The sequence below is a fragment of the Mustela nigripes genome, chromosome 17, assembly GCF_022355385.1.
Source record: "Mustela nigripes isolate SB6536 chromosome 17, MUSNIG.SB6536, whole genome shotgun sequence".
Classification (NCBI taxonomy): domain Eukaryota; kingdom Metazoa; phylum Chordata; class Mammalia; order Carnivora; family Mustelidae; genus Mustela; species Mustela nigripes.
The window spans coordinates 54,585,893-54,597,964 of record NC_081573.1 but is presented as its reverse complement, the minus strand read 5'-3'; the positions used below and the strand labels follow the sequence as shown (position 1 = coordinate 54,597,964).

At 49.1% G+C, this 12,072-nt stretch overlaps 1 protein-coding gene across 1 annotated transcript in view; it reads right to left on the bottom strand.

Annotated features, from left to right (window-relative positions):
- Positions 1-12,072, bottom strand: part of CDH13 (cadherin 13) — a 987,824-nt gene that overhangs the window by 603,647 nt on the left and 372,105 nt on the right. The window contains exon 3 of the mRNA XM_059382150.1: positions 10,168-10,376. Within this exon, the coding sequence (XP_059238133.1) occupies positions 10,168-10,376 (209 nt within the window). The remainder of the gene's footprint in view (positions 1-10,167; positions 10,377-12,072) is intronic.

The window sequence follows — 12,072 nt, the reverse complement described above, 5'->3', positions numbered from 1 at the left end:
GCCGGGGGTCCGGGTTTTTTTTTTTTTTTTTTTTTTTTTTTTCATTTTGATTTTTTTTTTTTTTTTTCGTGTAGAAAAAGAAGAGCAAGTGTTAACAAAGATCTATTTTTTTTGTAAAAAATTCATTATGATATTAAAAAAAAATATTTGGATGGCTACACGCACACGATATTTGTTTTGTGACTGTTGCTATCTCTTGTCTTATTAAGACAGACCGAAGAAAATGTCTGGCCCTCCCGGACCCCCGGAGGATGTCGGTACTCTTGGCATTGTTGTTGTAGCACCCCCAGGGGGGACAGGCCTAGGCGGTTCTATGTCTGTTAACAGGATCCAGGTTTGTTAACAAACCCTGATGAGATTAGACTGCGGGCATAGGTGGAAAATGCTTCCTGTTTGTCTGTATGGAACCCTGACGCCACACTTGGCTTTGCCCGAAACAATCGAGTCAAAGGTCAAACAGCATCGACAGTGTGTCCCAAAGGGAGTTGCAGCCCTCCAATTTATCTGGAACTCAGCCCAGCCATAGAGATCAGCAGCCCGGAGAGGGGTGATCAAGGCCATAAGGCTCTTCTTTGTTATTTTTTTTTTCCAAATGTTCAGGCTTCTGCCTTAACAGTTTGGGCGAAGACCCTCTCATCTGACAGACCCAAGTGCTGGGGATGGAATGAACAGGACGTCTTCTCCCTGTTCCTTTGCTCCCTAATTTTCAAGTATTGAGACCAGAGAACTAAATGGAGACAAGCTATGGTCCGCATGGAAGGCTGTGTGGAGTTTTTTGTCTGTTTCCATCAGAAACGAGAACCAGGCTCTCACAGAGTAGCCTAGAGGCATTTACATCTGGAAACCTTGCTCTGTTTCGATTAGGTCCTGTTTCCAGAGGTGCTGTTCATGAGGAAAGTTTCAAAAACGTGTCGTGACAACACGTGTCTTATCCACCTACCTAAGATGTCCTCAAAATTCTCGTTTGCTTTTGCATTTTTACTTTTTATTTTTTAAAGGTTTTATTTATTTATTTGAGAAAGAGAGAGCCCGAGTGGGGGGAGGGGCAGAGAGAGAGGGAGAAGCAGACCCCCGACAAGCAAGGGTCCTGACATGGGGCTCCATCCCAGGCCCCTGATATCATGACCTGAGCCGAACGCGGCCGCTTAACGGACTGAGCCACCTAGACATTGCCCGCTTCTGCATTTGTAAAAAACGTTTCTAATCACTTTGGTTTTCCCTGTGCCATTTCGTCTCTGAGGAGCGCAGCCACATCGACAGAGCCGCAGTGACCAGGTATCCCCACGTGCCAGCTAAGAGGGGCTTTGAAAAGAGGTGGTCGCCCCAACGTTTCCACTTAGAACACACGCGTACTTGATTCAGGGTAGTAAGACGAGACAGGGGAGCCCAGGACAATGTGATTCTGTCGTAGTGTCTTATTCCTTCCAGGAGGCCAGGTGAAAATTTATCTCTGAGGATTCTCTGTTGCTTTTACTTGAAAAGGCCCCCGCAGCGGTCGGAAGGCGAGCTGCGGCTCGAACCCGGGACCCAGGGAGTCACTGCAGGTCGGAGGCCTGAGGGCACCACTTGACCAGCTCTGGGACCCAAGACCCACCCTCCTACTGGTAAGAGTCTCAGTTTCCTGATTCATCAAACACCAGGAATACCATCTGCTTCAAGCCCTTGTCGTGAGGACCAAGTTTATAGGATGCGTGTGGAAACAACCTTTTAAATCATAATTTAAAAAAATAAATAAATGTAAGGCATTTTCCCCAGACTCTAGGACCAAGAAGGCGAATGAGCTAGAGTCTGAGATAAAAGGAACCTGTGCCTGGGAAGACATGTACACTTGGGACACCTTGTGCTGTTTCCCGAAGCTTCTTTCTCTGAGATTCTGTTCATGACGGAAGTTTCTGAGAAGTGTCATGACCACACAGGTCTTGTCCACCTACCTAAAATTTCTTCAGGAGTTTTGCTCAGCTCTGCATTCAGTTTTGTTTTTTTTTTAACTTTCTAACCATTTTTTAATTCTTCTGTGTCATTTCATCGTCTTTATAGGAGAATAGAAAAGCGCCAGTTTTGTTGTAAATCTCAGTATTACCAAAACAGCAGTGACTGCAGAGAATCAGAAGGCCCAGGCCCAGGTCCAGGTCCCTGCTCTGCCGCCTGCTGCGAATGCGGACATGAGCTCAAGTGCTCCCCTGACCTGGGCTCCTTCTACATCTGCAGGGTCGGAACCGGACCGCGAGCGGCACAGGTCTGCTATGAGGATCAGAGAAACAGACGCGTGCTTGGGGGCGTCTAAGACCGTGCCCTAAAAGTGGTAGGCACTCAGCAAGGGATTCTTTCCCTCCCTCTTTCAAAATCCATAAATGTCTCTGGGGAAGAAACCCTGTCCCACTGGAAGACATTTTCCACCTGTGGTGAGTAAGCACTTAAAAATCTATGTTAATCTACATTAAGATGTGCTGTAAGTGGAAAACACACTGAATTCCAAAGGTTTAGTATAAATAGGAAAATATAAAAATTGCATAAATAATGTTCATATTGCTTACTTGTTGACATGGTAACATCTTAAAGAAATTATATATTATATCTTTTGGGTTTTATATCTATGTTGGGTTAAACTCTCTCTCTCTCTGGCACACACACACAGACACACAGAATCTATGTTTATGAAGTTTAATTCCCCATGTGTATATTGGGTGTGTGTATGTACGTGTTACCATAAGGAAACTTAAAATTATGTATGTGGCTTACATGATTTTCCTGTTGGGCCATACTGCGGCACAACCATGAAATCTTGAGTTTTGACAAGCCAAAAGGAAACTGTTTAGTAAGGTAGACTTTCCGTGGGATTAGTTACTTTTCCCCAAGCATTTTAATTAAAATTAATCTTAAGTATTCAGTTTTCTTAGTTATGACCCACAAAGCAATCTGTTATATACTTAAATTAATGAATCAAAGGATGTCTTTTTATCTGTATTTGAATAGTATCCCGGAGCTAAGAATCATAAACAGAACAATTTAGGCATGTGTCAAAATGTACCAGCCTAATACCTTATTCTTGGATCTGTACCATAATTTTCACGCTACATATTTTCCCTAATTTGGGCGGCAGTCTAATGGACACATTCTCCTAATAGTAATGGGGAGGCTTTTGCCATGCGGCGTGATCCCACGCGGGGTTCTGAAGTTACCACACGTGTTAAATCAGAGCCTACCCACAGCTTTACCAGGGGCCTTTATGGCCACTGCAAATGACGAGATTGGTTCTCCACTGCAATGGTCGTAAAACACATTTCATGGGAGCGAGGTCGATACCCTGGACCTGCTTGACAGACTCCAAGCCACTCCCAGTCAATGTGATAAGATCTTGCAACAAGGCAATTTCCATAAGCTGGTGGCTCGATTTCTCAGGGATGGTTTCAGCAAACCAAGTCAAGTTCCCTCCGTGGGGCAAGATAGGGGCCCAGGAGGTTGGATGGTCTAAGGCCCCAAGCAAACAGGGACTGAAATGGGTGGCTCCGGGCTGATAAAACTGGAGTTTATCTCAGTCAGGAGTTTTGCTCAGCTCTGCAGTCAGTGCATAAATATTTTAATCTAGAGCGTGTGAGATCAGGAAAGATGGGTGAGAAATGTACAGGCATTACAGCAACTGCCTGAATAGCTCCAGTAAGAGTCAACAGCCTATGACTGAGACCCTCTGGTGGCACCAGGCTAGGCATGGTATTCAAAAAATCTTTTGTGGGAGCTCCTGGGTGGCTCAGTGGGTTAAAACCTCTGCCATTGGCTCAGGTCATGAACCCAGGGTCCTGGGATTGAGCCCCGCATCGGGCTCTCTGCTCAGGAGGGAGCCTGCTTCCTCCTCTTTCTCTGCCTGCCTCTCTGCCCTACTTGTGATCTCTGTCAAATAAATAAATAAATAGATAAATAAATAAATCTTAAAAAAAAAATCTTTCGGGTACCCCACGCTGGCATCTAAACAAGGCTGGGTATCCATACAGCACCTGCTTCACAGATGAGAAAACCACCTCAAAGTGTTTAGGTGACTTTTCAGAGTCACATGATGGACAAGTATTAAATGTGTGATTAGATCCCAATTTGAGATCTAATCTAATCTGTCATTCTGGGTCCGCTTTCATATCAAGCACAGCTCGGCTGAATGTCACAGAGCACGCACATGTGCGGGGACAGTAGGATTCCAGCCGCTGCTTTGGAGCCCCCGGACCCGCAGTCCTGCGAGGTGTGCAGCGCGTGGACCCGAGACGGTGCGCAGTGGGTGTGCAGCCCGGATCCCCCGTGGGGCTGAGGTACAGGATGAGCACAGTACAGCCTCAACCGCTGGGCTGTCAGTGGCCTGTTTTATGTTTTTATCTTAAACATTCAAAACAAAACAACTATTTCCTCCCAAGTTGATCCTCCTTCTGATGGCTCCTTTTATCTTTTGGGAACTAATTCCATCCTAATTCTTGAAACTGGATCAGGAGCCAAATTTGTGTCTTTTAAATGAGGAGTTCCTGGTGACCGAGAGCCGCCAAGATAAACAAACCCTATACATTCAGCTTCTTCATGTCTCTCATAACTTTCTCTATCCGTTTCACTTTGGGGGGAATGCTCTACACGGCAAAAAAGGGGGGGGGATAGTTTTTTTTTCTTTTACATTTAATGAAGCAACTTCATTCAGACACCAGTTTCCCTTTACTGAGAACACCACGTATGGACTTCTAGTGAACAGGCGTGAGTTGTGCATAATTAACTTCTAAACGCTGCCCAGTCTCTTGGTGTTTATTAAGTGGACCCGTAGAAACGAAGAGTCCGGGAAGACTAGTCTGCGTTTCACACCTGGTGGGCACCTAAGAGTGAAATGGTAATGATGTAAATTCACGTGGGAGTCTACCTGCCCTCCAGGTTGTAGACCAAATAGAATTTGGTCCTGATGGGCAGGGGGAAGGAGGGCTGGGGGGTCTCGATTCACCAGGCTCATTTGCCGAGCATTTATTATCGTCTGGCTTTGGCGATACAGCGATGAGGAATGACTGGCATGGTCACGGTGCGTACTTTGCGCTGGGCCCTGTTCTAAATGCGTTGTGCATGTTTACTCATTTAATCCTCACAACATCTCTAGGAAGTTGATAATGTTGTGAACCCGTTTTTACAGCTGAGGGGACTGGAGCAGAGGGTTAAGTATAGGCCTGGGAACCAAGGCATCATGGTCCCTGAGTTCAGGAGTTCAGAACAGAGACAGGCACCAGCACAGATCAAATGGGCAGTTAAAATTTAGTGGTATGATCGGAGAGCCGGGAGGGGTTCTACGAGGAACATGGAGGAAAAAACACTTAATGATCTGGGGGGGAACAGTCAGAGAGGTGTCCCTAAGGGAGGGAAATCTTGGTGGGTCCAGAGGTATCAAAGGAGGTAGTCATGTCCGTTGGTGCTGGCCACGCAGCAAGGGGACCTAATCCACACAGAGAGGCAGCCAGCATGAATGGGAGAGCGAGTTTGGCCATGGTGGTTTGGTATTGGAGTGAAGGGCCCAGAGTTCAATGCAGAGAGTAGTGTGGAAGGTGTCATGCATTCTACTCGGGCATTTGTTCAAAAGACATTCAGTGAACACCTGCTATATGTCAGGCACTGTCCTGGGTACCAGGGATAGAGCCTTGGACACATCAGAAAAGAACCAAGGAAGGAAGGAAGAAAAAGGAAATAGGAAAGAAACAGACTATATTCCAGCTTTGGGGGAGCTTATGCAGTCTTGCTGGGGATAAGGGAATCCGAAAAAAATGCATAATTTACAAACTGAGAAGGTCATGAAGGAGCAGAACCATGGGTACCAAGGGCGATCCTCCTTCGGTACAGGGGGCAGGGAAAGCTCTTGGAGGTCAAGCACTTCAGCAGGTCAAACCCCTTACAGGTGAAAGGAAGCAGACTTGAGGGAAGGTGCAGAGACCAGCCGCGCTAGACAGGGACGGGCCTTTCCAGACATCTGTGAAGGCGGCATAATATTATCCCAGGGCCCAGGAGGGCTGATGAGCAAGGTCCCATTAAGCAAGGAGTAAAGTGATCAGATCTGCACTTAAAACGCAGCCCCGGTGTGGGAACGGGCTCCAAGCTGGCAGCCCGCAGGGCCCCACACCTCTCCTTCCTTTAGCATCTTACATCTCCTGCTCTGTTCTTGAGGACTCACTGTCCAGGTCCTGGGTACCGAAATTCTACAGCTGCTTAGAGAGTGGACGCCCACATTTCAAGACGAGCCTGGCGGGCACAGTCTCTTTCAGTTCTCAGACTGGAATTCAAAGTCAATTTCTCCATTCCCCTGACGTTCTTACTTTCCAGCCTGGCCTCATCCAGTTCTGTAACCGATGTCAGGATTCCTTGCTATAATCTACAGTCACCGAAGCTACCATTTCCTCAGTCAGAAAGAAAAACCAAATGCAAAGATGGCTTTAAAAAAACTTCTTTATGCTAGACGTGAAGTTGGGATGGATGAGTCCCGTCTGCACAGCAGGGGAGACACCTCTGCCCAAGATGCCTAAGGAACAAAGCAGAGCGTGCCCATATCAACCCTTGGAGGCTTCTGACCAAAGTAGACATAGACAAATAAAGGCGAGTACTCTGCCGTCTTCCCGTTCACCGCTGTCCGGCAGAGAGGGACAGCAGACTCGGTGCGGACAAGCTACCGTCTGTCCGGACATAGAGTCATGAGTGGGACTCATCATGACCTTCCCCAGGGTAGAAACCCATCCAGGAAGCATGGTAAGCCTTGACCCTTCCATACCCATCCCACCTCCCCTGTCAGATCATGAGGGACTGAGGCAGTCCCCTTCCCTCTCCGGTCTGCAGCGGTCTTACACTGCCCATAGAGACAGGTCCTCGCTTCTGGGCAGCCCGTTCAAAATGCAGAGGCAGCTTGGGAGTCTATAATTAAGCTATTAACGACAAGATTTCACAGGTCCTGCTTTTATTCTCTGCCTTCTGTCTCCTGGGCCCAGTGGGGTCACTGAACCCCCAGTACCTATTCCTTCTCGAGAGGTTCCAATATGGCACCATTGTTGGGATAAGTCACCTGGTGTTCTGGGCAGGACCCAACAGAATGATTCTGTGATGCAGATTGTGCTTACCTCCGTCTCACAGAGAAGAGTGTTGAGGTTTAGGGAGTTGGCTGGCTCGTCCCACGTCACGGTCATAGGTGGTGGAGTGGAAATTTGAAAACACCAAAGCCAAAGCCCTACCACTATACTGTTCTCCCGCTAAGTGTTTACTTAAGATCTAGTCCCATATTTTCTATCATCTCTATCAAGACGTCCCTAGGAGTCACCAACTCAACACATCCAAGCCTGGCAAATTGAGCGCCTTTCCCGACCACCGGTTTTCTGACTGGTTTCTTCCATTGTTACCGTATGGCTCTGACTTGTGCCCCCACCTCTTGACCCATGGGCAGGAAAGAGAGTGGATGTTTCAATGGAGAGGCTGGATCTCACTCTCATTTCTGCCCATTTCAAGCTCAGGGATCTTGGCCAACTTTTCACATCAGGAGGAAGGGGTGACGTCAGCAGCCCTATTGCGGTGTGGGGGGCGGGTGGTGATTGTGAGGGTTAAAAACAAGGGACATTAAAGTACCCACTTGAGAGTCCTACTAAGCGATATAATTTCTCACTCACTTCACCCAGCAGACAGTGATGTCCAGGAACGCGCCGGCTGTGTTCCAGCCCAGTTTCCTCGCCCGGAAAGGCGAGGGCCTCCAAAATACCAAACAAATATCTCTTAAGGACTGTGTTCTCCTTGGAGGAATTCTCTGACTAGCTATTTTTTTTTTTTCTCTATCTTCTTTTTTCTTTTTAATTTTTTGGGACTTTTATGACAGACACATCTGGGCAGCTTTACAAGGCCTATTTTCAAACCTCATGAAATTACCGGAGCCAGGAGGTGAGGGCCCTTCTCTGCTGGGGTCTGACAAAGTGAGTGGTCCAGCTGCCTCCACCAGGCTTTGCAAGAAACTGCCAATGGCAGCCAGGCTTTGCAGACAATGGGCTCTGACAGAGGGGCCTGGCTGCCAGGAGGGTGTCTCTCTGGGACTCAAGAGGCCAGTTCTTCAAGACCGAGTCTCTGTATTGAACCCCACGCCTCAGAGCCTCTCAAGGTGGAGTCTGTCCTGGGAAGGGTCCAGAATTCCCTCTGCTCTGCTTTAAGCAGGACAGACAGTATGACACTGTGCTGGATTTAAAGACGAGTCATGGGGCGCCTGGGTGGCTCAGTGGGTTAAAGCCTCTGCCTTCAGCTCAGGTCATGATCTCAGAGTCCTGGGATCGAGCCCCACATCGGGCTCTCTGCTCAGCGGGGAGCCTGCTTCCTCCTCTCTCTCTGCCTGCCTCTCTGCCTGCTTGTGATCTCTGTCTGTCAAATAAATAAATAAAATCTTAAAAAAAAAAAAAAGACGAGCCGTGAATCATGATGAACGACGTCCGTCTGAACACATCCCATATGTGAATCTCTGTGCCATTTACTTGTTTCTAAGAAGCACTTTGTGGTACACATCCCAGCAATTTTGTTACTCTAGATATTTATCAAGTCATTTATATCACAAGTTAGAGAGATGCTATGAAAATGACCATGGCTGAAGAGAAAAGAGAAAAGCTTGCTTTTGGGGTGCCGGTGGGTTTCCACACTGGATGTATTCATTAATACCCTGTTTTCTTTGAAAATATTAGTGGCACTCTGTAGATTCACTTTTTAGCTTGCTATCTACCCTTAACTCTCAGACTCCCAGATATGAAGGGAAATTGTGGGGTCTGTCTGGTCCAGGCATGGCGAATGCAGTCCATCCCTGAAAATATCCGTGAATGATCAATGGGTAGTAGCTTCCAGAAGCACTGTGTTGGGAGCGATACTTGGGTCAAGCTGGGGATAATTAGCCACGTCTGCCATGAATATGGTGACAGAATGGGGCAATGCACCTGCTACTTATTAGCCGTCCCAGACTGCTTCGCCCCACCAGTCTGCAGATGAAGGAGTTGAGGATTCTTTCAAGATCACACAGACCGTCTCTATCTCTGCTCCTGGGCTGTAGAATCAGTGTTCGTGCCACTCCCACCATCCATCGCCGAACAAAATGAGCAGATAAAACAAGGTTATGGGGAGCGTGGCAGATGGAGAAGGCGGCAAGAATCAATGCTTTGAAAAATTGGCTAAGAGCCGACCATGGAGCTGGAGCAAAGGCTCCCAGCCACACCCAGTTGGGGGACACAGCATTATTATTGCTATTGTTTTGTCTGGGGCTTGTAGTGTGACTTTCCTTCCATCAAGAAACCAAGAGTCCTTCAACTCCTGATGAAGGATGGGTAGGTGAGTCTACAGTAGCAAAAGTCTCTGGATGACACAATCGGGAAGTCTAAAGGGCATTCTTAAAGTGTGTCAACCTGCGCACAGGTGCAAGGATTAGCATACGTGTGCCTCTGGAAAGGAACAGGCACCAGCGCGTGGCAAAGGAGCGGTGCCATATGCAATGGCGGCCTTGCCATACATGTCAGGGGGCCACTGTGCCCCTGGCCTGCCAAGCACCATTCCCTATCCTCAGACAACAGCACGCTCGTTTACTTCGTGTAACTCCCTATCTTCCGCTGTCCGACTGTATGTCTTAGGTGGGGCTGACTCTACCCTGGCTTCAGGATAAGACCAGGGACTCAGACTTAGCCAACTAGAGCATCGCTACCCGGTAGACACAGTGACTGGTTCAAGGGTGGACATGTGGAGCCAGTGAGATTTGATTTCAAGCGTTTGTTGGCATCGTCAGGAAGAGGAGCTCTCCCAGGGGACCTGAGGCGGGGAACATGAAGTAGAGCTTCTGAGGTCTGCTCATTGGAAGGCAGAGAGGGATGTGACTGTCTAAGAGTGAAGCCAACAGAAGGAAAGCACAACCACGACAGGGGCCAGGATCAAGGTGGATGGCATATCCGGACACGGGTACACAGCCACGCCGGAAGGCTGAGTTATCCTGAAATATTTGCCACATTAGCCGATACATTTTCACATACCACTCCTGCCCCGATAGTTTTTTTGAGTTAGTTTTTTGTCATTTGCAACAACAAAAACGTCTCGGCCAATAAGAAACCGAAGAACCATTTTCCACATAAGACGTCCAGACCCCGGCATTCCCCTGCGGACCCAGTTCATCCCAAGCCCCGGCGTTACCTGTAAGGAACCCTGGATGTCCTTCCCCCCGACGATGACGAGTTCTGCCATGTCCTCCGCGTGGGGGCTCCGGGCGTGGACGAACAGAGTCTTGCCCACCGCAGTTACGTTTTTCAGGGCAACTAAGCTGCCGTCATGGTTCACCTTGAAGTATGGGCTTGAGACCTCATAGTGGACCTTGCTGTTTCCCTCGCAGTCACTGAAGGTCACTGGGGAGACAAAACAGAACAGAGCAGGTGAACAAAATCGGGAAGGGTGTGAGTAGGTTGGGTCGCTTGGTGCTGGAGGAATCTCTGACTATCAGATGCGGGTGACCGCTCCCCTCCAAGATCTAACAACGCTTCCCCGTGTCCCACAGCACCCCCTTGGAGCCGTCTGGCTTCGTCTGTGCTGGGGAGCCTCCTCCATTCTAGATCTGCCCTTGATCACCTCCCGTGTTCCAGGCGGGCACTGATGGTGCGTGGAGAAACGGGATCTTTTCAGACAGTCGCTCGGGGCTCCAGAGGGCGGTCTGGGAGAGCAGAGAGGCCAAGTACACCAGTTAGTCTGGTCTCCTACCAAGGATGCCCGGCCCGGATTAGCGCAGCGGCGGGAGAGACGTGGACAGAATGCCGACAGTCAGACGGCTGGGTCAGGTCGTGTTTGGGAAGGAAAGGGAAAAAACAGCTGTTCCTGTGGGCAAGCACAGAACTGTACTGCTTGCTTTCCTCACCCCGCTTCTGCTTCCCTAGCTCTCTGCCCAACAGGCTTGCTTGTCTAGTAAACCTTTGACTGAAGCGGGACACAGACACGGGAAAAGCACATACATCAGAACCAACAACTTGATGTACTCTCATCAGGCGGGCATGCCCGAAGACCCGGGGCCTAGCCGGGCCGCAGAATACCAGCCGCCCTCCCCGCTCCCTCCCGCACCAGCCCCAGCCTCCTCCTTGACAGCTGCGCGACGCCCACTTCTAACACCGTGGGTCTGTCCCCCCGGATCTCTGCTTCCTGCGAGTGGGACCGCGCGGCGCGGGCTCGTTCCTGTCTGGATTCTCCCGCTTACTGTTACGCTCGTGTCACCCTTGTGTCTGGGACTCAGGACAGTTAACCCTCACCACCGGGTAGGATTCCAGGACGTGGCTCTAATGAATTTATCTATTCCACTCTTGATGGCCGTCGGGGCTATTTCCAGGCCGGGGCTCTCAAATTATCGCCACCAGGAACTTTCTTGCGTGTCTTTGGTGACAACGTCTACCTCGGGCTGAGCACACTGTTAAAGCCATATAAATATTTGATGAACTGAGCTGATCTTTCTGTTCTGGGAGATCATTCTTACGGTGATAATGACCATATTAGTGGATAATGATAATGGCTAATGTGAATTGAACCTTTTCCACATGCGAGGCTAAGTGCTGGGGCATTTTACGTGCATTATCTTATTTAATCTGCGCAACGCATGAGGTGTACTTTGCAGACCGCAGGTTATAGGTAAGGTAACTGAGGCTCGGAGAGGACAAGGCAGGTACCCCACACGACAAAACCAAGATTTGAGCCCAGGTCCCTTTGCCTTTTGCAACGACATGTTTCCGTAAAGACTCAACCTCATATAAAGCACAGCCTTCCCGAAGCCTCATTGGAACCCGAACCCCAGGGTACGCGCACCCAGTCTGCCCTGCTGCTGGGCTCCTTCCCGGCCCTGACGCGCACCACAGGGTGCCCTCTTGAGCCTCCTCTGCGTCAGGGTCTTGGCACCTTCCCTTGCTGCCCACTCAGTTTCAGGGTCATCTGCGGATGCACAAGGGGGCCATTGGGCATCTCAGACATTGGCTCACTTCCTCTGACCATCGTGGTAGCCAGGATGAATTGGGCATGCCCGGTTTCAGTTTTTGAAGGTGAACCATGAAGGAGAGACACGTACGTTGT